Below are 24,991 nucleotides of genomic sequence, written 5' to 3' on the forward strand. Positions count from 1 at the left end.
GCCACATTCCAATTTACTTGGCCTCCCTTTTTTTGCAGCTTTTTTTTTCTTTTCTTGGATTGCTAAAATTTGTTAAGGCCTTTGCATTTGCTAGTTAGTCCTCCCTCCCTTTTCCTGCCCCATTCATATAACTAAGCGTCCTCTCAAACACTTTGCTACTGGCCTGGACAGCCCTGTTCTGCCCATTTGGGCCTTGCCAAGTCAGTGGCTTGGGTGACCCCTGACCTCGGGATAATGTGGGAGGGTATTTGGCACTCAGTACCTCTCGGATGGTCAGATCTTCAAAAACACAAAGGCAGTCTCCTTTTCCAAGCCAACATCACTCCAATGACTATGGTCAGCCAATCTTTAAACCACTGGTTGGTGCCCAAACTCAACAAACCAGACCCCAGCCGCATCAGATCTAAGAAGAAGCAGGACCAAGAAGTACACGCGGCCAGACCCACCCAGCAGGGGGAAGTATTCCCCAGGCATTGGGAGCATGGTTTGGAGGTGTCAGCAGTGGCTATGGTGCTGGCTGGGTGCATGGTACTCCCCAAGTTGTGGTCGGCAGGAGCAAGGTAAGTCCCAGAGTAGGTGCTGGTAGCATTGATTGCTGAGAAGAGAAAATGAAGGAAAAGGTGGCCTGAGGGTGTGTGGTAGGTGTGAGAGACACAAGCATATGCATTTTGGTTCCTTAAAAATATGAATCCCTTCAGCTTATTTTTTTCTTAGTTCACTGGTGTATTCTCTTCCAATTCATCATAAAATACCCAGAAAACTTAGGAAACCATTAAATAATGCAATTTCACTTTCACCTACCTGTTATTCATTTATGTTTGCTGTGAGATGATGAATTCATTGAGAGTAGAGTATCTACATTCCTTCTACTAATAATATTAACAGCATAAACAATATAAACTCATAGTCTTCCCGTCTAGAACATTCTAGATGATTTTTTGGTCGGTCCTGGGGCCTGAAATCTGGGCCTGCGCACTGTCCCTCAGCTCTTCAGCGTAGGGCTAGCACTCTACCAATTGAGCCACAGTGCCACTTCCGGATTTTTCTGCATATGTGGTGCTGAGGAATCAAACCCAGGGCATCGTGCATGCAAGGCAAGCACTCTACTACTGATCCACCTTCCCAGCGCCTCTAGATGATCTTTAAATCATGTAGATTCAAATTTAGATGGTGATGACCAAAAAATAGAGATTACCATTGTTTCCTATTTCAGAGTATGTCCTAATCTTATATGAAGTTACATGAATTACATTTCTACAATGATATATTTTGTATGTATTACATATCGTGCATGAATTACACATATTATACAACACACACACACACACACACACACACACACACACACACACACACATGTATACATACAGCTTAGCTCCAAGGTGTCTTAAAGTTGCTTTCTGGTTTCATGCCTTGTGATTGTTTTTCTCCCTGGTATTTTAATGGCTCCAGGCAACTGGTACCATATATAACTTTGAGCTTTCTCATGGATTGTTTTTATACCTTTGAACTCTTTCTCTGGCATTTTCACCTATCATAATCCTATGTACCTCTCATGGCAGACATTTGCAGATGCCTATGGGGCTAATAAAGTTAACATAAATGAGTGAATTGAATTCGAGTGCCAGTTTTGAGGTGCAGGAGCGTTGCCTGAAAGGACCAGTTGCCTGCAAGGACCATTTGGCACGAGGTAGTTATTAACCAGTCAGTATAGAGCCTTTGTTTCCAGTTTTCAAGGGAAATTGGACACTTGCACATTTGTATGAAGACTGGTTTTTTTGTATATATTTTTTATTGTAAAGATACTGTACAGAGGGGTTACAGTTACATGAACAAGTAATGAGTCCATTTCCTATCGAGCAATGTTACCTCCTCCTTTGTTTTTCTTCTTCTTTTTTTTTATTATGAAAGTACTGTACAGAGGGGTTACAATTACATGGGCACGATAATGAGTACATTTCTTATCAAGCATTGTAGCCTCCTCCTTTGTTTCCCCTTCCCACCCATTCCCATCCTCCCTTCTGTCCCCCCATCCTCCCCGCCCCCCACAAAAGTTCATTTTCGACATGATGACTTGTACATCTCATTGTTGCAATTGGTCCACCTGTATCCTTATTTAAATGATTTGTTTTTCCCCTTTCCCTCCACAAATTATACTGACACTAAATACAGTGAAAGCAGGGGTTATACTGTGGGGGAGGGACATACAAAGCAACAATGAAATAATCTTATAAATGTGTTAGAAACAATCACATGAAAGAAAAAAAGCATTTGAATACATATCTTAGGGTTCATTTCCCTAACATCACCTTATCTGACCTTTTCTGCTTGACTCAGACATATACTAGATATTGCAAATAAGGAAAACTGTGGGACCTATGTTTCTTTGGGCCTGGCTTATGAAGACTAGTTTTTAAACATGGAACTCATTTAAAAGTTTAGACACTATATAGATAAATTAAAAACATCTCTAGGCTAGGTTTGACACTCCAAGCTCTAGACTTTTGTTTGGTACTTTGTGTATGAATCATGTCTTCTGATTCAAAATGTATGTTTTCCTTTCTGTTAGCATTTTTGGTGTATATCTTAATTATAGTAGTGTGCTGGTCTTTCTGCCTTATTAGTTGCTAGTATGTTTTTAAAATCTATTTGAGGGCTAGGAAGGTTGCTCAGTGGTAGAGCGCTTGCCTTGCATGCCTGAGGCCCTGAGTTCAATCCTCAGCACCACATAAGGAAAAAGTAAAAAGCCGGAAGTGGTGCTGTGGCTCAAGTGGTAGAGTGCTAGTGCTAGCCTTGAGCTGAAGAGCTGAGGGACAACGCCCAGGCCCAGAGTTCAGGCCCCATGACTGGACCAAAAAACAAAAACATAAAAAAACAAATAAAATCTATTTGAAACATTTGATATCATATATTGGCTCTTTCCTGCATGTAGTCCATGTCTCTATAGAATAGGTTTATACATACCTGTGTGTATGGGTGAAGGAGGGTGAAATAAAATGAGAGAGAGCAAAAAAGAAGAGGGTGAAGGAAAGGGCAGGAAATATATTAATTCTCTCAAGCTATTTGGTTCTCCTTCTCTTTGTTGAAGGGCCAATATGATATTGATTTAATTCCCAAAGAGCTCTTCTGGAAGGAATTAGATTGGGTATTTGAATTGCTGCTCAAAAGTTGATTTGAGGTGCTGGGAATGTGGCTTAGTAATAGAGTGCTTGCCTACCATGCATGAAGCCCATTGTTCAATTCCTCAGTACCACATACACAGAAAAAGCCAGAAGTGGGCTGTGGCTCTCAAGTGTTAGAGTGCTAGCCTTGAGCAAAAAAAGCTCCAGGACAGTGGCCAGGCCTTGAGTTCTAGTCCCAGAACTGGCAAAAATAATGTTGAAGTAGGAGGTCAATGGATATAGCCAAATGGTGGAGCTCTTCCCTGGTATGTGTGGGGTCCTGAATTCTACTGCTCACACTGTAAAAAAAAAACATAAGTAAGTATGAAATATAAGTCACTCATCATCTCTTTTTTTAATTTTTATTGTAAAGATACTATACAGAGGGTTACAGTTACATAAGCAAGGTAATGGGTACACTTTCTATTGAGCATTGTTAACCCCTCCATTGTTTTCCCCCTAACATTCCTTCCCTCCCTACCTCCCCCGAGGTTCTTTTTTTTTAAATTGTGATTAAATGATTACATAATTTCCAAAATTTCACAGTATTGTGGAATAATGATGCTCATTTAAAGTCACAAGTTCATTCTAACTTTCCTGGAGCAAATTGTCTATCACAGTCTATAACATATAACGGTGTACACATATACACCATACATGTGATCAGCAGCATGGGGATATTTAGTAGTGGTTCAACCAGATGAGTGAGAGTTCTTTGTTTCTTAATTCCTGTTAATTTTGTCATATCACCTAACATTTTGGATTTAGCATCCACTTATCAGGGAGACCATGTGTTGTTTGTCTCTTTGCTCTTGGCTTACCTCGCTCAACATGATTCCTTCTAGCTCCATCCATTTCCCTGCAAATGCCATTATTTTGTTATTTCTAATGGCTGCATAATATTCCATTGTGTATAGATACCACAATTTTTGGATCCATTCCTCTGTGGTGGGGCATCTGGGTTGTTTCCATATCCTAGCTATTGTGAACAGTGCTGCAATAAGCATGGAGGTGCACATGTCCTTATATATTGGTTCCTGTTGTTCAGGGTAGAAGCCTAAAGTGGTATGACTGGGCCGTAAGGGAGGTCAATCTTTAGCTTTATAAGGACCCTCCAGACTGCTTTCTAAAGTGGTTGTATAAGTGTACATTCCCACCAGCAGTGTAATAGGGTTCCTCTTTCTCCACATCCCCTCCAGCATTTGTCTTTGGCTGATTTGTGGATGTGGGATATTCTGGCGTCATCTCTTTCGTAACATCAAATGTTCCAATACTAACAGAATTTTGGTATATTTATGATGAATATTTTTAATAATAGCAAAATGCCCAGAAAGTGTTTCATACTTATAATCCTAGATATTCCAGAGAAGGAGATAGGAGGATTATGGTTTAAGAGCATACCAAACAAAAAGTTAGTGTTTCAGAGATAGCAAGCATGGTAGTTTATGTCTGTAATCTTAGGTACTTGAGAGGCAGTGTAAGAAATTCGTGGTCTGAGGCTCACCTGTGCAAATTAGGAAACCCTATCCAAAAAACAAAAGCAAAAGGATTAGAGACATCTTTTAATCACTAGGGCCACCACTACAAATAGGAAACAAAACCCTAAAAAAACTGTTCTGACAGAAATGTTTTTGGATAGATTAAATCTCTGGAAGAGTTTTAGTAGTAAGTGATTACTAAAGATTTTATAGGATAGTCAGTAAAAGGGGAAATAGATAGTGAACCTCCTCACAATGAAAAACTTGCTCAGGGAAAGACCCTAGGAAGACAGGAAAAAGATAAACTATAAACTAGCATGAAATATTTGCAAACCACATAGTAGAGGAGTTAAATCTCCAAAATACAGTGTTCTCAAATCTCTGTAGTACATAATGATAAAAACCAAACCAGAATGATTCGATAATGACCAAAAGATACAAATAAACGTTTCCCTGAAGAGTATATATTCAGCAAATAAGCACATAAAAGGATGCCTTGGTCCCAGCCCTTAGAGAAATGCAACTTAAAAGGCACAGTGTGGTACCCCTACATACCTATCTGAATGGCTCAATCAAAATAGTGACAACACAAGATTGATCAGAATTCAAGTGAACTTGATTATTCATCCATTGCCACTAGGAAAGTAAAATGATATTTTACTTGGGAAAAGAATAGAACAATACCTTGTTTTTGGACAGTCCTGTGGCTTGAACTCAGTCCCATGGCACTATCCCTGATCTTCTTGTTAGCTCAAGGCTAGCGCTCTACCACTTGACCCACAGTGCCAGTTTCTGTGCATGTGGTACTGAGTAATCAAACAAAGGGCTTCATGCATGCTAGGCTACTACTCAGGTACATGCCCAGCCTAACAGTAACATTTAAAATTTAACTGAGCAGGCATTTTTCCCAGAGAAAGCTTTCATTCCCATAAACACCTGTACATAAGCTTTCTGAATAATTTTATTTCTGTGATAGTCCCAAAGTACATTTATACCATGGACTATTCAGAAACAGTAAAAAAAAAGTCTTAATACAAGTGGGTCTGGAGGGAATTAAATGCTGTGTAAAAATTCTTAACAAGTGACATGCTATGTAATTCCATCTATACTTCTTTAAGTGACAGAATTTCAGTTGAAATATGTTGAAAGCTGAAGATTGGTGGATTCTGCCACAATGAATTATGCTTCAGTTATGAAAGCTGTTACTAGGAGAACCTGGGGGAAGATCTGTGGGATCTTGTCTGTATTAATTTACTAATGTTCCTGCCTGTGACTCTGCGAAAGTGTCAAAAGATTTAGACAAATAATTTATACTAAAAAAAGCTGACCTCAATCACTTTTTCCCTTGGACTTTCTGATAAAGATGATCCTGAGACTCCAGTGATAACTGAAGCAAGTCCTATCCTTGAAGAAAGAAACTGTGAGTCAGTGGAGAATTCTGAGTCTGTGAAGAATACTGAATCTGTTGACCAACATACCAATCAAGAGACTTAATGGAAGCTGTAGTGTCCAGTTGAAAAAACCAGAAGTTGGGTCTTCCAGGGAGCCTGAGACTTCAGAAGTTCTCCCTTTTCAGGTATCACAGAATCTCTATTTTTTTTGTGGGTTGTGGGGCTTGAGTTCTGGGCTTGGGCACTATCTCTGTGTTCTTCAGCTCAAGGTGAGCACTCTACCACTTGAGCCACAGTACCACTAATGGTTTATTGGAGGTAAGAGTCTCATGGACGTTCCTGCCCTGGCTAGCATTAAGCCGTGATCCTCAGATCTCAGCCTCCTGAGTAGCTAGGATTACAGGCATGAAGCCACTGGTGCCCAGCTAGAATCTCTATTAAAATATTGGGATTTAAAAATATTAGAGTTTAATAGATCCAAAGACATTAATTTTGGGGGATTTTAACACACCACTCTCCCCACGAGATAGATCAACTCGGCAAAAACTCAACAGAGAAACCGCAGATCTAAACAGCTGCATAGATCAACTAGACTTAACAGACATCTACCGAACATTTCACCCAGCAGCATCAGAATACACGTTTTTCTCAGCAGCACATGGAACGTTTTCTAAAATAGACCACATTTTAGGCCACAAAGCAAACTTGTCTAAATTCAGAAACATTGAAGTTATACCTTGCATTCTCTCTGACCACAAGGGAATAAAATTAGAACTCAACACCAAAAGCCACCAAAGAAAGTCCGGCATCACATGGAGGCTGAACAACACACTGCTGAATCATGAGTGGGTCATGGAAGAGATTAGAAAGGAAATTCATATGTTCATGCTATTCAACAAAAAGGAGCACACAAATTACCAGCTCCTCTGGGACACAGCAAAGGCAGTACTCAGAGGCAAGTTTATAGCTCTGAACTCCTACATCAACAAATTGGAGAGATCTGAAACTAACAATTTAATGACACATCTAAACTTCCCTGAAAAAGAGCAGCAAGATAAACCCCAAGCCAGTAGACGGAAATAAATAATCAAAATTAAATCAGAATTAAATGAATTAGAATCCAAAAAAACTATAGAAAGAATCAACAAAACAATGAGTTGGTTCTTCGAAAAACTTAACAAAATTGACAGACCCTTAGCAAATCTTATCAGAAAAAGAAGAGAACACACCGAAATTAATAAACTCAGAGATGAGAATGGAAACATCACCACGGAAACAACCAAGATTCAGAACATTATAAGGGAATACTTCTCAAAACGTTATGCTAAAAAGTTTGAGAACTTGACAGAAATGGACCTTTTCCTAGCAAATATTGACATGCCAAAACTAAACCAAGATGAGTTAAACTATCTTAACAGGCCCATATCAAGCACTGAAATAGAAACAGCAATAAGAGACCTCCCAGCTAAGAAAAGTCCAGGACCAGATGGTTTTACAGCAGAATTTTACAAGACCTTCAAAACAGAGCTCACACCAATACTCCTCCAACTCTTCAATGAAATTGAAAGAGAAAGCTCACTACCGAACACGTTCTATGAAGCCACCATAACCCTCATCCCAAAACCAGGCAGAGACTCATCAAAGAAAGAGAACTATAGACCCATCTCTTTGATGAATATTGATGCAAAACTTCTCAACAAAATTTTGGCCAATCGACTTAAACAATTCATCCAAAAAATCATACACCATGATCAAACAGGATTCATTTCAGGGATGCAAAGCTGGTTCAATATACGCAAATCAATTAATATGATTCATCACATCAACAGGAGCAAGGATAAGAACCACATGGTTATCTCAATAGATGCAGAAAAAGCATTTGACAAGATCCAACACCCCTTCATGATGAAGGTTTTGGAAAAATTAGGAATCCATGGAACATTCCTCAATACAATAAAGGCTGTATATGACAAACCTACAGCCAGCATTATACTCAATGGTGAAAAACTAAAGCCATTTCCTCTTAACTCAGGAACAAGACAAGGATGCCCACTCTCGCCACTCCTCTTCAATCTAGTATTAGAATGCCTAGCTACAGCAATAAGACAAGATGCAGACATAAAGGGGATCCAAATAGGGAAAGAAGAAATAAAACTCTCCCTCTTTGCAGATGTCATGATCTTATATTTAAAAATCCCATAGACTCCACTCCCAAATTACTCAAGCTGAATCAAAACTTTGGCAAAGTAGCAGGTTATAAAATTAACCCCCCAAAATCAATGGCTTTTCTGTATGCCAACAATGAGAAAAGTGTGGCTGAAATTAGGAAAGCAACTCCATTTGTAATAGCCCCACAAAAAATATAATACCTAGGAATTAACTTAACTAAAGAAGTGAAGGACCTCTATGATGAAAAATTTAAAATCTTGAAAAAGGAAATCAACACAGAACTAAAAAAGTGGCAAAGCCTCCCATACTCCTGGATTGGAAAGATTAACATCGTGAAAATGGCAATACTTCCCAAGGCTATCTACAAATTCAACGCAATACCTATCAAAATTCCAACCTCATTCTTCAAGGAAATAGAAGAGGCAATCCAAAAATTCATATGGAACAATAAAAGACTCCGAATAGCAAAAAGGCTCCTCAATGGAAAGAACACTGCTGGAGGAATATCAACACCAAATTTCAAACTCTACCATAAAGCCATAGTAATCAAAACAGCTTGGTACTGGCACAAGAACAGACCTCAGGACCAATGGAATAGAATTGAAAACCCAGAAATGAACCTACAGACCTATAGCCATGTAATCTTCGATAAGGGAGCTAAAACAATAGAATGGAAGAAAGACAGCCTCTTCAGTAAATGGTGCTGGCAAAATTGGTTAACTACATGTAGAAAACTAAAGCTAGATCCTTATATATCACCCTGCACCAGAATCAACTCCAAATGGATCAAAGACCTTGAAGTCAAAGCAGACACCCTGAAAACATTACAGGATGGAATAGGAGAAACCCTAGGTCTCCTTGGCTCAGGCCGAAATTTTTTGAATCGAGACCCAGAAACAACAAATCAAAGAAAGGTTGGACAAATGGGATTGCATAAAGTTGCAGAGCTTCTGCAGGGCAAATGACATAGCTAGGAAGATCAATAGAAAGCCCACGGATTGGGAGATCTTTACTAGCCATACAACGGACAAGGGTGTCATATCTAAAATATACTTGGAACACAAAAAATTAAACCCCCCAACAACAAATCCTCAAAGAAACACATGCCCAATAAATAAGTGGGCGAAAGACTTAAAGAGAAACTTCTCTGAAGAAGAAAGAAGGATGGCCAATAGACACATGAAGAAATGTTCAACATCCCTAGCCATAAAAGAAATGCAAATCAAAACAACATTGAGATATCACCTCACCCCAGATAGAACTGCAAAAATCAAAAACTCTAATAACAACAGATGCTGGAAGGGATGTGGACAGAAGGGAACCTTACTTCATTGTTGGTGGGAATGTAAACTTGTTCAACCACTTTGGAAAGCAGTATGGAGGTTCCTCAAAAACTTCACATAGAACTCCCCTACGACCCAGCAATCCCACTTTTGGGCATTTACCCAAATGCTTTCAAACAAGACCACACTAAAGCTACCAGCACAACTATGTTTATTGCAGCATTATTTACCATAGCTAAGATATGGAACCAACCCGATGCCCCTCAGTAGATGAATGGATCAAGAAAATATGGTATATATACACAATGGAATTCTATGCCTCCATCAGAAAGAATGACATTGCCCCATTTGTTAGGAAATGGAAAAACTTGGAAAAAATTACATTAAGTGAAGTAAGCCAAGCCCAAAGAAACATAGGTCCCATGGTTTCCCTTATTTGCAATATCTAGTATATGTATGAGTCAAGCGGAAAAGGTCAGACAATGTGATGTCAGGAAAATGAACCCTTAGATATGTATTTTAATGTTTTTTCTTTCATGCATGTGTTTCTAACGAATTTATAAGATTATCTCTTTGTTGCTTTGTATGTCCCTCCCCCACAGTATAACCCCTGCTTTCAATATATTTGATGTCAGTATAACTTGAGGAGGAGATGGGGAAAAACCAGTTGTTTAAGGATACAGGTGGACCTGATGCAACAATGAGAAGTACTAGTTGTCATGTCCAAAACGAACTTTACAACGTCGGTGGGGGGGGAGGGGGGAGGGGGGAAGGAGAAGGATTGGGATGGGGGGGAGGGGGGAGGCTGGGAAGTGATGTGAAGGATAAACAAAGGCGGAGGCTGCAATGCTTGGTAAGAAATGTACGCATTATCCTGCCCATGCAATTGTAACCCCTCTGTACAGTATTTTCACAAATAAAATAAAAAATAAAAATGAAATAAAAAAAATATTAGAGTTTACCAGGTACCCCTGGCTCACACCTGTAATCTTAGCTACTGAGGATGCTTAGGTCCAGATGAATGCAGATTCCATCTCCAACTAAATGCCAGCAAAGTGCTACACTTGAGGTATGGCTCAAGTGGTAGAGTGCCAGCCATGAGCAAGCAAGCCAAATGTGTGAAGCCCTGGTACAATGAGAAAAACAAATCGTTTAAATAGGGATACAGCTGGACCCATTGCAACAATGAGATGTACAAGTCATTATGTCGAAAATGAACTTTACAACTTTGGTGGGGGGGCAGGGAAAACTGGGTGGGGGGCGGGGGGGAGGATGGGAAGGGATGGGAAGGGGAAACTAAGGAGGCGGCTACAATGCTTGATAAGAAATGTACTCATTATCTTGCCCATATAATTTTTAACCCTCTGTACAGTATTTTCACAATAAAAAAGACAGATTCAAGCTCAATGCTAATTTAGGTTTACATTTCTTTTCTTATTTTTACAACCATAAATAATAGTTTTTCAGTTCTATAAATGCCATCAGCAGTAATTTCCTTTGCTGCATGGTGCCTACATAATAAACACAGACAACTGTCTATCAGTCAAGCAATGCATTAAGCAAATATTATTAGGTTCCCATACTTTAGCTAATAATTAGATAACTTATGTATATTGTACTCTGGCTGTCTAATTTTTCACACTTTCTTGTGTCTTCCCTCCCCCCCCATTTACTGGGACAATAGGAAACTTTCCAAAGATATACCCCAGGCCAGATGGAAATATTGGGGCCCCCGGGGCAAGTCCTTGTTCTCCTCAGCCACAGTGGCCACAGTGGGTAAAATCATCAGTCATTTCATTACTGTCTGTGTGCGTTTTACAGATTTGTGTTACAAAGGACTTAGTTAATAATTCTCCTTCCACATTTGTTCAAGGGTTTATTGTTTGAAGAAAAGTAATCATGAGATGATAGACACTGCTAGTAGAATTGGTAGCATTTTCTTATTAGAATCAAGTCTAGGAATTGCTATAAATGTCCGTTCTTTAGTGATGATATATCAGGGTTTTGTTTAAAAAATGTTATACTAAGGAGATATTCTCAAGGAATAATTACCCCAATTGTTAAAAATAACCTGTCTTATAGCATTCATGATTTTAGATATACACACTTTGATATTTTGTTTTTAGAATTTAGCTTGGTAAGTTTGGGTAATAAAGAGCAACAAATTTAATTTTTCTCTAGGACAAGATACTTCAAACATCATTGAAACGACAGAGTCTTCCCTTGGGATTCCTAGTCCCAGTGAGATTTCAGCTGAAGTCAAGCTGCTGAAGGTCAGTATAGAGAAACATTAAGTCCTAGGATACTTTGGATTCAGTAGCTAGCTTGTGCATTTTTGATATTAAGGACATGGGGACATCCTACAGCTGTGGTGGGTTGCCTTGTGAATCCAGCTGCCAGTTAGAGATCTGTGTCTTGTAACTGTTCATATCTCTCTACTCTGCATCTGAAGTAATTTCAAGGACTGCTGTGTAATAAAATTATATTGCCATATATGCTGAATATAAGAATTACTTAGCACTTTATATGGCAACCACAGTTGGCTGAATTTAAAACTGACAGGACCAAAAAAGATTTTTGTTTATTTAGGGCTATTTTTTTGCCTTTTGTTTTTTGTTTGTTTGATTTCCTACCTTTTTTTTTTGATACTAAGCATTGAACCCAGGATGTTGCACTTGCTAGGCAAGTGTTTTGCCATTGAGCTGAGGTACATTCTAGCCTTTTCTCTTTTTTTTTTTTTTGCATTTGGGTTTTTATGAGGGTTTATATATATATATATATATATATATATATATATATATATATATATATAGTGAAAATACCATACAGAGGTGTTACAATTACATGGACAAGGTAATGAGTACATTTCACACACCGTGCCAAAGTTGTAAAGTTCGTTTTTTGACATTGTTGCAATAGGTCCAACTGTATCCCTATTTAAAATATTTGTTTTTTTTCCTTCCCCTCCACAAATTATACCAACATCAAATACAGTGAAATCAGAGGTTATACCGTGGGGAAGGGACATACAAAGCAACAAAGAAATCATCTTATAAATATGTTAGAAACAATTGTATGAAAGAAAAAAAATTGTGTCCTTATCTTGGGGATCATTTCACCTACCATCAACTTTTCTTACCATTTCTGCTTGTCTTAGACATATACTAGTTATTGCAAATAAGGGAAATCATGGGACCTATGTTTATTTGGGCCTGGCTTACTTCATTTCATATAATTTTGTCCAACTCTCCATTTCATAACAAATGGGGCAATGTCATTCTTTCTGATGGAGGCATAGAATTCCATTGTGTATATATACCACATTTTCTTGATCCATTCATCTACTGAGGGGCATCTGGGTTGGTTCCATATCTTAGCTATGAAAAATAGTGCTGCAGTATACATAGTCGTGCTTGTAGCTTTAGTATGGTCTTGTTTGTGATCGCTTGGGTAAATGCCCAAAAGAGGGATTGCTGGGTCATAGGGAAATTCTATGTAGAGTCTTTTGAGGAACCACCATACTACATTCCAAAGTGGTTGAACAAGTTTATACTCCCACCAACAATTCAGAAGAGCTCCCTTCTGTCTACATCCCCTCCAACATCTGTTGTTATAAGAGTTCTTGATTCTAGCCATTCTAACAAGGGTGAGGTGGTATCACAATGTTGTTTTGATTTGCATTTCTTTTATGGCTAGGGAGGTTGAACATTTCTTCATGTGTCCATTGGCCATCCTTCTTTCCTCTTCAGAGAAGTTTCTCTTTAAGTCTTTAGCCACTTATTTATTGGGCAGTTGTTTCTTTGAGGATTTGTTGTTGGGAAATTAAATTTTTTTGAGTTCAAGTTGTATTTTAGATATGTGACCCTTGTCCGTTGTATGGCTAGTGAAAATCTTTTCCCAATCGGTGGGCTTTCTATTGCTCTTGCTATGTCCTTTGCCATGCAGAAGTTCTGCAATTTCATGTAATCCCATGTGCCCAACCTTTCTTTGATTTGTTGTGTTTCTGGGTCTCTTTTAAAAACATTTTGGTCTGTGCCAAGATTTATTCTTGGAAGTTTGTCTTGATCAAAAGGAAACCTGCACTTCAAAGCCGTATGGAAAAGTTTTGAAGACCAGTTTGTTTTCTTCATCTCTCACAGCCCGTATTGTTTCTCATTTAATACTCTTTGCTCATCTCTATCTTTTTTTCCTCTGGAAGCAGATTCATTCTATCTGTTTATCTCCATCTTCAGAGTTATATCATGTTTTGGTGTATATACCCATCAGAGATTAACAGGTTCCACTATCACTACTTGTGTATACCTAAGAGAGAACTGGATTGACATACCTTTGGGTCCATAGTGCATGGGTCTGTAGCCATGTCAGTAGACATGGCTGCAAAATACTCCATATATGAGGCACTGTTCTTACTGATGAGGCTATTTACTGTGAGGCTATTTTGGCTGTGACTAACACACTATGTGTTTAAAAAATGAGTTTATTTTTCTCCCTAAAGGACTCTAGAAATAGACTATTGCATGTTGTTTTGGTGAACATAGGGTCCTGGTATCTTCAGTTTTCTTTGTTGTTTATGATTTTGTAATTGTTGTCAGATCATGCTGTGAGTGCAAGTATGGTATTCTCAAACAGATAAGCTCAAATTCAGGAGTTACAGAGACAGGAAGTTTCATTTCTCCTCATGCCCCCAGCAAATAGAATGGTTTAATGTCTAACTCTGATGCTTTGAGATATTGGGAGATTAAATTGTTGGCATTATCAGAAATTTTTATCAGGAGTTGCTTTTAGTGGGCAAAGAAAACAGGAGTTAGAAGTATGTTTGGATAGTAAACAGCAGTGACTTCATAAACACTTGAAGGACATCTGTCATTCAGAGCCATGTTTTAAGAGGGGAATGAAAATCATGGAAAACCCTGGGAAGAGTGGCTAGTATTAATGTCTTAAAAACTTGGAGAGTTAATGGATCATGAATATGAAAATCTAAGGAAAAGAGATAGGGAGAATATACCCTTTTTATACCTTTGAAGACTAGCATGGAGGGCAGAGTTTAGGTTGTGTTTACTTATGTCTCATGAGTAGAGAACTCCCACTACTCAGTGGAAGTTTTATGGACTTAGATTTTAGTTGAATATTAAGTGTACCAGAATAGAATTGGTGGCATTTTCATCCTAAAGCCTTTTCCATCTTCTAAAGTTCCTAAGGAGAGAAATTAATTTCACTGTGAAGGAAATTATACTAGAGATGGATGTTTTTAGAAGTTTGAGGTAAAAGATACCAATGAAATCACTCGGTCATCTTTTTTGCAATTTTGCCATGTTCCTTTAAGGATGTTGTCTTCTGCTTCGTGTGTGTGTGTGTGTGTGTGTGTGTGTGTGTGTGTGTGGTATTCCTGGGGGTTGAAATCAGGACCTGGGTGCTGTCCCTGAACCTTTTTCCTCAAGGCTAGCACCCTACTACTTGAGCAACAGCTATACTTCTGTGATAATTACTTCTATTTTTTTTGGTGATTAATTGGAGAGATAAATCTGCCTGGACTAGACTACCTTGCCTGGTCTGGCCTCAAACTGTGATGCTCAGATCTCAGCCTCCTGGATAACTAGAGTTCCAAGTGTGAACCACTGGCATCCAGCTAGTTAGCTAGCTAGCTTGCTTGCTTCCTTGCTTCCTTTCTTCCTCCACCCCACTTTTTTTTTGTCTGTCATGGGGCTTGATCTCTGGGTGTGGGCCCTGTCCCTGCACTCTTCTGCTCAAGCAAGCACTCTAGCTCTTGAGCCACAGCGCCACTTCCGGTTTTCTGAGTAGTTTACTGGAGATAAGTGTCTCACAGACTTTCTTTCCCAGGCTAGCTTTGAACGGTGATCCTCAGATCTCAGTCTCCTGAGTAGCTAGGATTATAGGTGTGAGTTACCGGTGTCAGGCCTCTTTCTTTTTTAATGTTTATGTTCTGGCACTGGGGTTTGAACTCCCATCTTCACAGTCTACCTTGTCCTCCTCCCCCACAGCTGGCACTTGAACCCTGCCTCTGATTTTTGCTGGATAAATAAATGGAGATGAAAGTCTCACAGGTTCTTCTGCCCTGGTGGCTTTCCATTGTGATCTTTAGATCTCAGCCCTGAGATCCTAGGACCACAGGCGTGAGTCATCAGTGGCTCAGTCCTGCTTTCCCGAATCAGATTCATATTTCAAAACTTTTTAACTGTTACTAAAAGATACGGGTTACAGTTATATAAGTTGGGTAAAGAGTACATTTCTTTTTTATCAATCGTGGACATGAACTCTGGGCCTGGACACTGCCTCTCAGCTCTTGAGCTCAAGGCTAGTTAGTGCTCTATTACTTGAGCCACAATGCCAGTTCTAGTTTTCTGATGGTTTATTGGAGATAAGAGTCTCACAGACTTTGCTGCCAGGGCTTGCTTTGAACCACAATCCTCAGATCTCAGCTTCCTGAGTAGCTAGGATTACAGGTGTGAGCCACTGGTGCCCAACTAAGAGTACATTTCTTTATTTTTTCTTCACCCTTTTTTATTTTTAATTTTTATTGTGAAAATGCTGTACAGAGGTGTTCCAATTACGTGGGCAAGATAATGAGTACATTTCTTATCAAGCATTGTAGCCTCCTCCTTTGTTTCCCCTTCCCATCCTCCCCCACCCTCCCCCACCCAATTCTCCTCCCCCCCCAAAGTTTCAAAGTTTGTTTTTCCACATAACGACTTGTACATCTCATTCTTGCTATGGATCCACCTGTATCCCTATTTAAAGGATTTGTTTTTTGGACAATGTCACCACTTTCTTCTCTCTGTTAGGCTTGATTATAGGGAGTCTAGTGTAGCCTTCAATCTTAAGGACTAGTTAATCTTTACTGCTGAGCCCTGATTCCTCTGAATTCATTCTTATTCCTCAGGTGTTCAGTGAAGTCTGTTCACTTGATTGTTTAAAAACCAGATGTTTCCGCATAGCTTGAGCTATGGGGATTGTGTTGCTTACTACTTACACTAGTTCTTCTCCAACTGTGTGGCGTTACCTAGTGTTTTTTAACAGTATATTATTCAGATAAAGACACATGGGCACATCTGTAGATTCTTGAAACATTTTACTTATATAACTGCATCCTCTGAAGTTTTCTAACTTTCAAGTGATAGCTGCTTCAGCCTTCCCTGATGCCAGCCTTTATCCCTGACTTACATTGTGTGTGAGTGTTCTGTTGTCTTTAGGATCTCCTCTGTCTGTTGGGGTTTCGAACTTTTCTCTAGGCAGAAAGCCCAGCTGTAGGGTTGACTTTGTTTCTCTTTTCTCCTGGACCAAAGTCTTTTATTTTGTCTTTTTTTCCATTGTCTAAAAATAGTTCTTTCTTATATTTTGTCTGGTTTTCTAGTTGCTGTATAGGAAGGCAAGTGTAATATCAGCTTATTTATAGTACTTGAAAGGAAAAGTTCTCTACATAATAGAATGTTTAATATAATATAGTTTAATTACTTGGTGTACTTGTTGATCTCTTATATGATTTTTAAAGGTAAAAGAGAACTGATTATTTTTGAAACATACTCATCTCTGTAATATATATTGATTCCCTTACTAAGAATCAGCATAGTCTTCTAGGACAAAGTTGAGCTATAATTTGCATACAGTAAAACTGGTTTTTTGCAATATGACTTTGTGTTGAGAAATAATAATTATGTTTATACTGTATAGTCACAGTATATTGTGATACACAGACACAGAATATTTTCTGTATTTGTATGGCTCACTGAGATATAAGAATATTTTCATTACCTAAGGGAGTTCCTTCATGCCAGTCTGTAGCCACACCTTTTTGTCTGTTCACAGCATTTTCCAACCATTGATCTGTTTCTGACTATAGTTTCCTCTTGTTTAGAAAGATGTTTACTATGTGTAGATAAATACTTTTTTCTTTTGCCAGTTGTGGGGCTTGAACTCAGGACTTGGGTGTTGTCCCTGACCCTTTCTGTACTTAAGGCAGCTATCACTCTACCATTTGAGCCACCGTGCTATTCTCTAAATTTTTTGAGAAGTTATTTGGAAATAAGAATCTCATGGACTTTCCTGCCTGGAAGGCTTTGAACTGTGATCTTCAGATCTCAGTCTTCAGAGTAGCTGAGAAGGATTACAGGCATGAGTCACCAGACAACACTGCCTGGCTATTGTAACTTTTGTTTATTTATTTTGGCAATATGAAGTACCACTTGAGCCACATCCTTATTCCTTTCTTCTGCCTGCCTATCTATCTATCTATCTATCTATCTATCTATCTATCTATCTATCTATCTATCTATCTATCTATCTATCTATCTACAGGGAGCAGTTTTGTTCTCAGAGATGTCAGTTCATAATGGCACAGGAAGGTCATGGCAAAGCAGAATCAATCATACCATGGCAACTAGAAAGCAGAAATAGCTAGTTTGTTTTTGGATCCAATCACTGGCTTTTACTTGTGCTGGTTTTGGGCTACAATTCTGCCTCTACTTTGTAAGCAGCTGTGATTACAGACGTACACTGTGTCTTTGGATTCTCTTTTCATTCTTTTCACTGTGTAGCCTGGCATCCTTGAACTGGATATGAACGTAGCTTAGGCTGGCCTCAGACTCACAATACTTATGCCTTAGTCTCTGGAGTAATGGCATTATAGGCATAAATTAAATACTTAGTTATACTTTAACTTTATGCTTTATATTTTTTCTTAATTTTAATACTGAAATTTAAAACAGTTCATTTTCATAATGTGAACTTGTTCAAATTCTTTAAGAGATAGTATGCCCCTTCTAGGAAGATAACTATAGTCCTGACTTTTATCTTAGATTACCTTTGTTTGCTTTTATACTTTACATACTTATAGTACATTTTGTATCTATCTTCTTTCACAACATTTTTGTATCATTTGACCATGTTGCATTCCATGTGGTATTCCATTTTGTCACTATGTTATATTTTATTTATTCCACAGTTTTTAAGGATTGAAATAGTTTCCATGTTATAGCTATTACAAATACTGCTGCTCTGAACATTTTTGGTTATTTATTTATTTATTTTTGGCTAGTACTGAGGCTTGAACTCAGGGCCCAGGAACTGTCCCTGAGCTTCTTTTGCACAAGGTTATCACTCTACCACTTGAGCCACAGTGCAATTTCCTGCCTTTTCTATGTATGCTGTACTGAGGAATTGTTCCTAGGGCTTCATGCATGCTAGGCAAGCATTGTACCACTAGGCTACATTCCCAGCCCTGAAATGTCTTCTGATGAACCACTGTACATATGTAGCTATAGTAGATACTGGCCAGCAGTTTTCCAAAGAGGAGAACCTACTATGTTTCTACATGCAGTGTGTATTACCCTTACTCTTCCACATTCTTCCCAGTGCTTGGTATTGTAGGTCACTCTTAAAGAATTGAAACATATAAATGGTTGGACACTGGTGTCTCATGCTTGTAAACCTAGCTCCTCAGGAAGTTGAGATCTGGGGATTGTGGTTCAAAGCCAGCCCAGGCAGGAATGTCTGTAAGACTCTTCTCTCTAATTAACCAGCAAACAAAGCAGGAAGTGGAGCTGTTGTGCAAGTGGTAGAGTACTATCCTTGAAGAAAAAAAGCTCATAGACATCACCTAGGCCCTGAGTTTTAAGCCCCTGAACTGACACAAAACCCCCACAAAACATGCAAATGTGTTTTCCCAGTATTGTAGTAATGACATTTATGTTGCTTTCTAGGGAAAGGACATTATTAGTGGGGGTTTAGATGCCTTCAAATTCATTGTGAAGAAGACAATAGATGTAATAGCAGAAGGGGATCCTGTATTTAAAATGACCAAGGATCTGATGAACTGGAATTCTACACTGTCTCAGGTACTGTTACCTTTACTGGTTTGATTGCTGTTTTCTGTTGTTCATGTGTTTTGTTTTGTTTTTTAATTTGAATTTTTCCATTTGTTACCTTGAGATTTTGTTAGTGTATTTCCTTGCAAAGAATTTTCAATGCATTATAAAATGAAGGCATTTTTTATGGGCTGGATGTGCAGTTAGAGCTCTAATGCTTATACAAATGGCCAGCTCTTTTCTTTCTGCAGTAGCCTCTGTCAGCGCATTGCAAAATCCTGAGCGCTATCAAGATTGCTTATTAGGTTAATGTTGAAACCACTTTTAGAAATGCATGTGGCTCCTTGGGTGATACTGTCAAGCATCAAATTTTGTTTAGCTACTTTTTTTCCCATGCAGCTCCTGATCCTTAGTGAATTTGATTTGCCATACCAGGCATGAAGAGCAGCACTCTATACTGGAACTTGTCTCAGCTTTGCTTCTCTCCACTCTTAAAAGTTACCCTTGAGCTATTATTTGCTGCTTCCATACTTCCATCTCTTTTTAGGTTTTACAAGAGGCAAAGGAGAAAGAAGAACTCATGACCTCCAATGAGGTAGCCATGGAAACAGATAAGAAATCTCATAGTGGGCTACCCTTTGATGAACTTCAAGAACATCTAAAAGTTCTGGAGATGCTTTTGCAAGAAAGTGAAAAAAAGGTAATTCCAATCTCAAACTCCCAGCTGAAAAGAGTCTTCAAAGGATAAACATTGCATGGTTTCTTTTCTCTTTGTATTTTTGGAAGTCGAAATGTGTTTCTGAAGGAGGTGTGGCATGCTGGAAATATTATAATAGAAGAAAAATATCCCTTATTGCTTTATTGTTAGAAATATTGAGTAAGTCAAATGTTATTTCTCTTAAAGTTATAGAAAAAGAACAGAAAAACAAAGAGGTCTTAATATCAGATCTCTTTTTCTTTTACCTTAGTCTTTCATTTTATGGTTTTTCTCCAATGTCATGGGTTTTTAGCTGTCAAAAAGCCTGTTATAGCTGCTAGCTGCTAATATCATTTCCTGTTAGTTCATCTCCTCTGATAATCTATGACATTCTTTCTTCTTTTCTTCTTCTTCTTCTTCTTCTTCTTCTTCTTCTTCTTCTTCTTCTTCTTCTTCTTCTTCTTCTTCTTCTTCTTCTTCTTCTTCTTCTTCTTCTTCTCCTTCTCGTTCTCGTTCTTGTTCTTGTTCTTCTTGTTCTTGTTCTTGTTCTTGTTCTTGTTCTTGTTCTTGTTCTTGTTCTTGTTCTTCTTCTTCTTCTTCTTCTTCTTCTTCGCTGTGCCTCACATTCTTCTTCTTCTTCTTGTTCTTCTTCTTGTTCTTCTTCTTGTTCGCCACAGCTCCATTTCTGGTATTTGATCTAGTGGTTTATTGGAGATAAGAGTTTAATGGCTTTTCCTGCCTGGGCTGTGAAGTCATGCTTAAGCACTGATAATTTTCAGTTCTCTTCTAGCCTGTATTAATTTTGGAAATACAAATTCTATCTACCTTCTTATAATATCTAACCTTTTGTGTTACAATTATTAAAAAAAGAGTTCTGGGGGCTGGAAAGGTGGCTCAGTGGTGGAGTGCTTGCCTTGTATGCATGAGGCCCTCGGTTCGATTCCTCAGCACCACATAAGCAGAAACCCAGAAGTGGGGCGTAGGCTTCAGTGATAGAGCACTAGTCTACAGCTGAAGACTGAGGGATAGTGCCAGGCCCAGAGTTCAGGCCCCACGACCAAAAAAAAAAGGTCTGGCTCTAATCCTAGCTCAGGAGGCTAGATATGAGGTTAGTTGAAAGCCAGGCCAGATAAGTTATCTCTGATAAATCACTCAGAAAGCTGGAAGTGGTGCTGTAGCTCCAAGTGGTACAGCACTAACCTTGAGCACAAAGAGCCTCAGGGATAGCTCCTAGGTCCTGAGTTCAAGCTCCAGGACCAGCAAAAAAAATTAGAACTGGGTACTGCAACCCTAGATACCTAGGAGACTGAAATCTGATTATTATGGTGTGAAGCCAGCTCAGATAAAAGTGTCTGTGAGACTTTTATATCCAATTAACCACCAAAAAGCTGGAAGTGGTGCTGTGGTTCAGATAATGGAGTACTAGACTTGAGCACAAAATCTAAGTGACCAGGCCCTGAGTTCAAGCCCTAGGACTAGCACACACACACACACACACACACACACACACACACACACACACACTGATGTGTTGGCATGAGCTCTTCAGTCTTTCCTCCTTGTGAGATTTTTTTTCATTCATATTTCCACAATATTTTATTATCTTCATTCAGGTGAAATCTGTCCTTAATTCTCTGAGTGGAGAAGAATTAGAGGCTATAATACTTGAATTAGAACAACTCAAAGACGTATTTTCCCTAGCAGAATTTTGTAAGGAAGAGGAAGAAGAGAAGAAAGGTAATATGAAAACTCAGAATCTGAGTTGGAAGATGCAGTGTATTTATATTTTGCCTTGAGTAAACTACAGTAAATTGTGTGTATGTGTGCACGCGCTCACAACACCTATGCTGGTCCTGGGGCTTGAACTCAAGGTCTGCTTGCTGTCCCTGAGCTTTTTGCTTAAAGTTAGGCCCTCAAGGACTTGAGCCACACCTCTACTTCCAGCTTTTTTTGTGATTAGAGATAGGACTCTCTTGGAGTTATCTTCCTAGACTGGATTCCAACTAAGATCCCCAGATCTCAGCCAGCTAAGTAGCAGTATGAAAAGGATAGCCACTGGTACCCTGCATCTCTCTCAGTTTTGCAGTGAGAATTTTCATGTAGAATCCTTTTTGCAACTTTCCCCCTGTCTAGGTGTTCAGACATGTCAGCCTCTTGCTTATGTCTTCTTTTTTTTTCCTGTCAGACTCTTTTTAGCATCCCTCATACTGATATTGTTCATTTACCCCTGCCAGTGTTTACAGTTAAAGACTGCTCTTTTCAGTTTGTCTTCAGTTTGACTGACATTTCTTTATATCTCTGGATACTTCAGCTGTACCTTGTGACTTGTGGGACCCTTAATCCCATCTTGAATTGAGGCAGAAAAGGTGGTAGTACCTAAAATGTGAGTGACACTCTTCCCCTCTCCCCGCCTCCACAATTTAAAGCCTGCTGTATCTCTTACGAAATATGAATGTTGAAGCTGCTCATTTTTTACAGTAATTAGGTAATGTGGCAGTTAATATAAAATATAATTTCTGGACAAATGAATAATTAGGTTTGTTTTATTTTAACATTTAATTAAATATATTTCTAACATATTCTTTGCTAATTGGCTATTTTTAAAAAGTGTAATGAATGAATTCACTTTTGAATTTTTCTTTTAAGCTGGTCCTAAGACTTGAACTTAGGGCTTGGGTAGTACCCTAAACTTTTTTTGCTCAGGGGTAGTGTACTACCACTTGAACCACAGCACCACTTCTGTCTTCTTTTTAGTAGTTTATTGGAGAAGTGTCTCACAGACTTTCGTGCCTGAGCTGGCTTTGAACCATGATCTTTAGGTCTTAGTTTCCTGAGTAGCTAGGATTACAGGCATGAGCCACCAGTGCCTAGCCCATTTGTAGTGTTTAATTGAACTACATGCTTTGCCATGGAATGCCATTTTCACTATGAAGTATACAAGTGGTCACAGAGACTAGAATTCTTTATTTGGGGGAGGGGGGTCTGGTCAGGGGGCCTGAACTCTGGACCTGGGCGCTGTCCCTCAGCTCTTCAGCTCAAGGTTAGTGCTCTACCAATTGAGTCACAGAGCCACTTCCGGTTTTTTTCTTTTTGCTTATGTGGTTCTGAGGAATCGAACCCAGGGCCTCATGCATGCAAAGCAAGCGCTCTACCACTGAGCCACCTTCCCAGCCCAGAGACTATAATACTATTTGGTGAACATTTCTTAAAAGTGAATGAAATGAGCCTTTACAACAAGAAAAGCAACTATGTATGAGTCATGATATACATTCAAACTAACTTTCAATTTTGTAGAATGGATTTATTGATCTGTTGAGCTTTGTAGCTTCCCAGTGCTGTTTACAGACTATGCTGATGAAATCTGTGTTGAAAATAACAGCTATATTCATTCATTTCACGACAGTTGGTCAGCATTTGAAAGATTTGTGTGACTCGGAGTGAGTATTTTCCAATTATTTAATGTGTGATGTTAGCAAATGATGCACAGGCAAAAGAAAAAAAAAGACTAATGGATTTTAATTCAATACATCCAACCAGAAAATCTTATGGTATAGCTTCAGGCTCATTGCTATGTATATCATTACAACTAAATTTTAAGAGATGACACTAGTTGAGTTTTAGTATAGTATTAAGGAATATGTAAGCATTTCCTTTACTGATAATCTGAGAAGGCTACTAAAACTTCTTCTTTTTCTAACTAAGCGACTTTGTGAGGTAGATTTCCTTCATATACTTAAAACAACATACCCCAGCAGACAGAGTGTAAAAGCAGATAAGAGAATACATGTGTCTTTCATTAGGCTAAAGGATAAAGAGATTCATTAAAGATGTAAAACAATTGTATTATTCTGTTGAAATTTCACCTTTTGTGGAAATTACAGTTATTTTCAATAAATGTATATTAACAAGTACTGTTTTTTTCTTAAGTTTGCAAAACTACCATAAGCACTTCAGTTCTAATTTTTCTTTTGTTTGGGATGTGAAACTAGGACTTGAACTCAATACCTGATGCTTTGCTCATTGGATGTGTTCTACTTTTTAACATACCTGTCTGTATCTGTCTGTTTCTTTAGTGTGTGTGTGTGCGTGTGTGTGTGTGTATCCCCTATTTTTTATGTAATTTATTTTTGTGCCAGTCCTGGGCTTGAATTCAGCACCTAGGCATTGATACTGAGCTGCACTCTACCACTTGAGTCACAAGTGTACTTTGTTTTTTGTTTTGTTTTGTTTTTTGTTTTTTTTCTGAGTAGTTTATTGGAAATAAGGGTCTCACTGACTTTCCTGCTCCAGCTAGCTTTTTTTCCCTCTAATTTGTGTTTTTTTATTGTGAAAATACTGTACAGAAGGTTTATAATTACATGAGTAAGGTAATGAGTACATTTCTTATCAAGCATTGTTGCTACCTCCTTTGTTTCCCCATCCCCTCCCTTCCCCCGCTAAAGTTGTAAACTTTTTTCATAACGTCTTGTACATCTCATTGTTGCAGTGGGTCCACCTGTATCCCTATTTAAACACTTTGTTTTTCCTTTCCCCTCGACAAATTATACCAACATCCAATACAGTGAAAAGAGGGGTTATACATTGGAAGCCAGCTAGCTTTTAATAGCAATCTATGGCTCTCAGTCTCCCGAATCTGTAGCTAGGATTACTGGTGAGAGCCACCAGTTCCTATCTCTACTTACATTGTTTTTATCAGTTGTGGGGCCTAAACTCTGGGCCTGGGCACTGTGCCTCAGCTCTTCAGCTCAAGGCTAGCACTCTACCACTTAAGCCACAGTGCCACTTCTGGCTTTTTCTACTTATGTGGTGCTGAGGAATCCAACCCAGGACCTCATGCATGCAAAGCAAGCACTCTACCACTGAGCCACCTTCCAAGCCTGTCTACTTACATTTTTAATTAGCTCTTTGGGGGCTTTCAAAAATTTAAAAGTATTAAGAGGTCCTGACTAGTATGAGGGCTGCCAAATTAAAATTTTCCAAATGTCAGTGCATTT

At 38.7% G+C, this 24,991-nt stretch overlaps 1 protein-coding gene across 1 annotated transcript in view; it reads left to right on the forward strand.

Moving 5' to 3' along the window:
• Positions 1-333: 333 nt before the first annotated feature.
• The window catches only part of LOC106002747 (protein FAM114A2-like), a 31,281-nt gene continuing 6,623 nt past the window's right edge, over positions 334-24,991 (forward strand). The window contains exons 1-6 of the mRNA XM_013037561.1: positions 334-560; positions 1,623-1,690; positions 11,664-11,755; positions 19,196-19,330; positions 19,848-20,000; positions 21,611-21,734. Of these exons, the coding sequence (XP_012893015.1) occupies positions 334-560; positions 1,623-1,690; positions 11,664-11,755; positions 19,196-19,330; positions 19,848-20,000; positions 21,611-21,734 (799 nt within the window). The remainder of the gene's footprint in view (positions 561-1,622; positions 1,691-11,663; positions 11,756-19,195; positions 19,331-19,847; positions 20,001-21,610; positions 21,735-24,991) is intronic.

This window comes from Dipodomys ordii, unplaced genomic scaffold, assembly GCF_000151885.1.
Source record: "Dipodomys ordii isolate 6190 unplaced genomic scaffold, Dord_2.0 Scaffold1000000566, whole genome shotgun sequence".
In the NCBI taxonomy this organism is placed as follows: Eukaryota; Metazoa; Chordata; class Mammalia; order Rodentia; family Heteromyidae; genus Dipodomys; species Dipodomys ordii.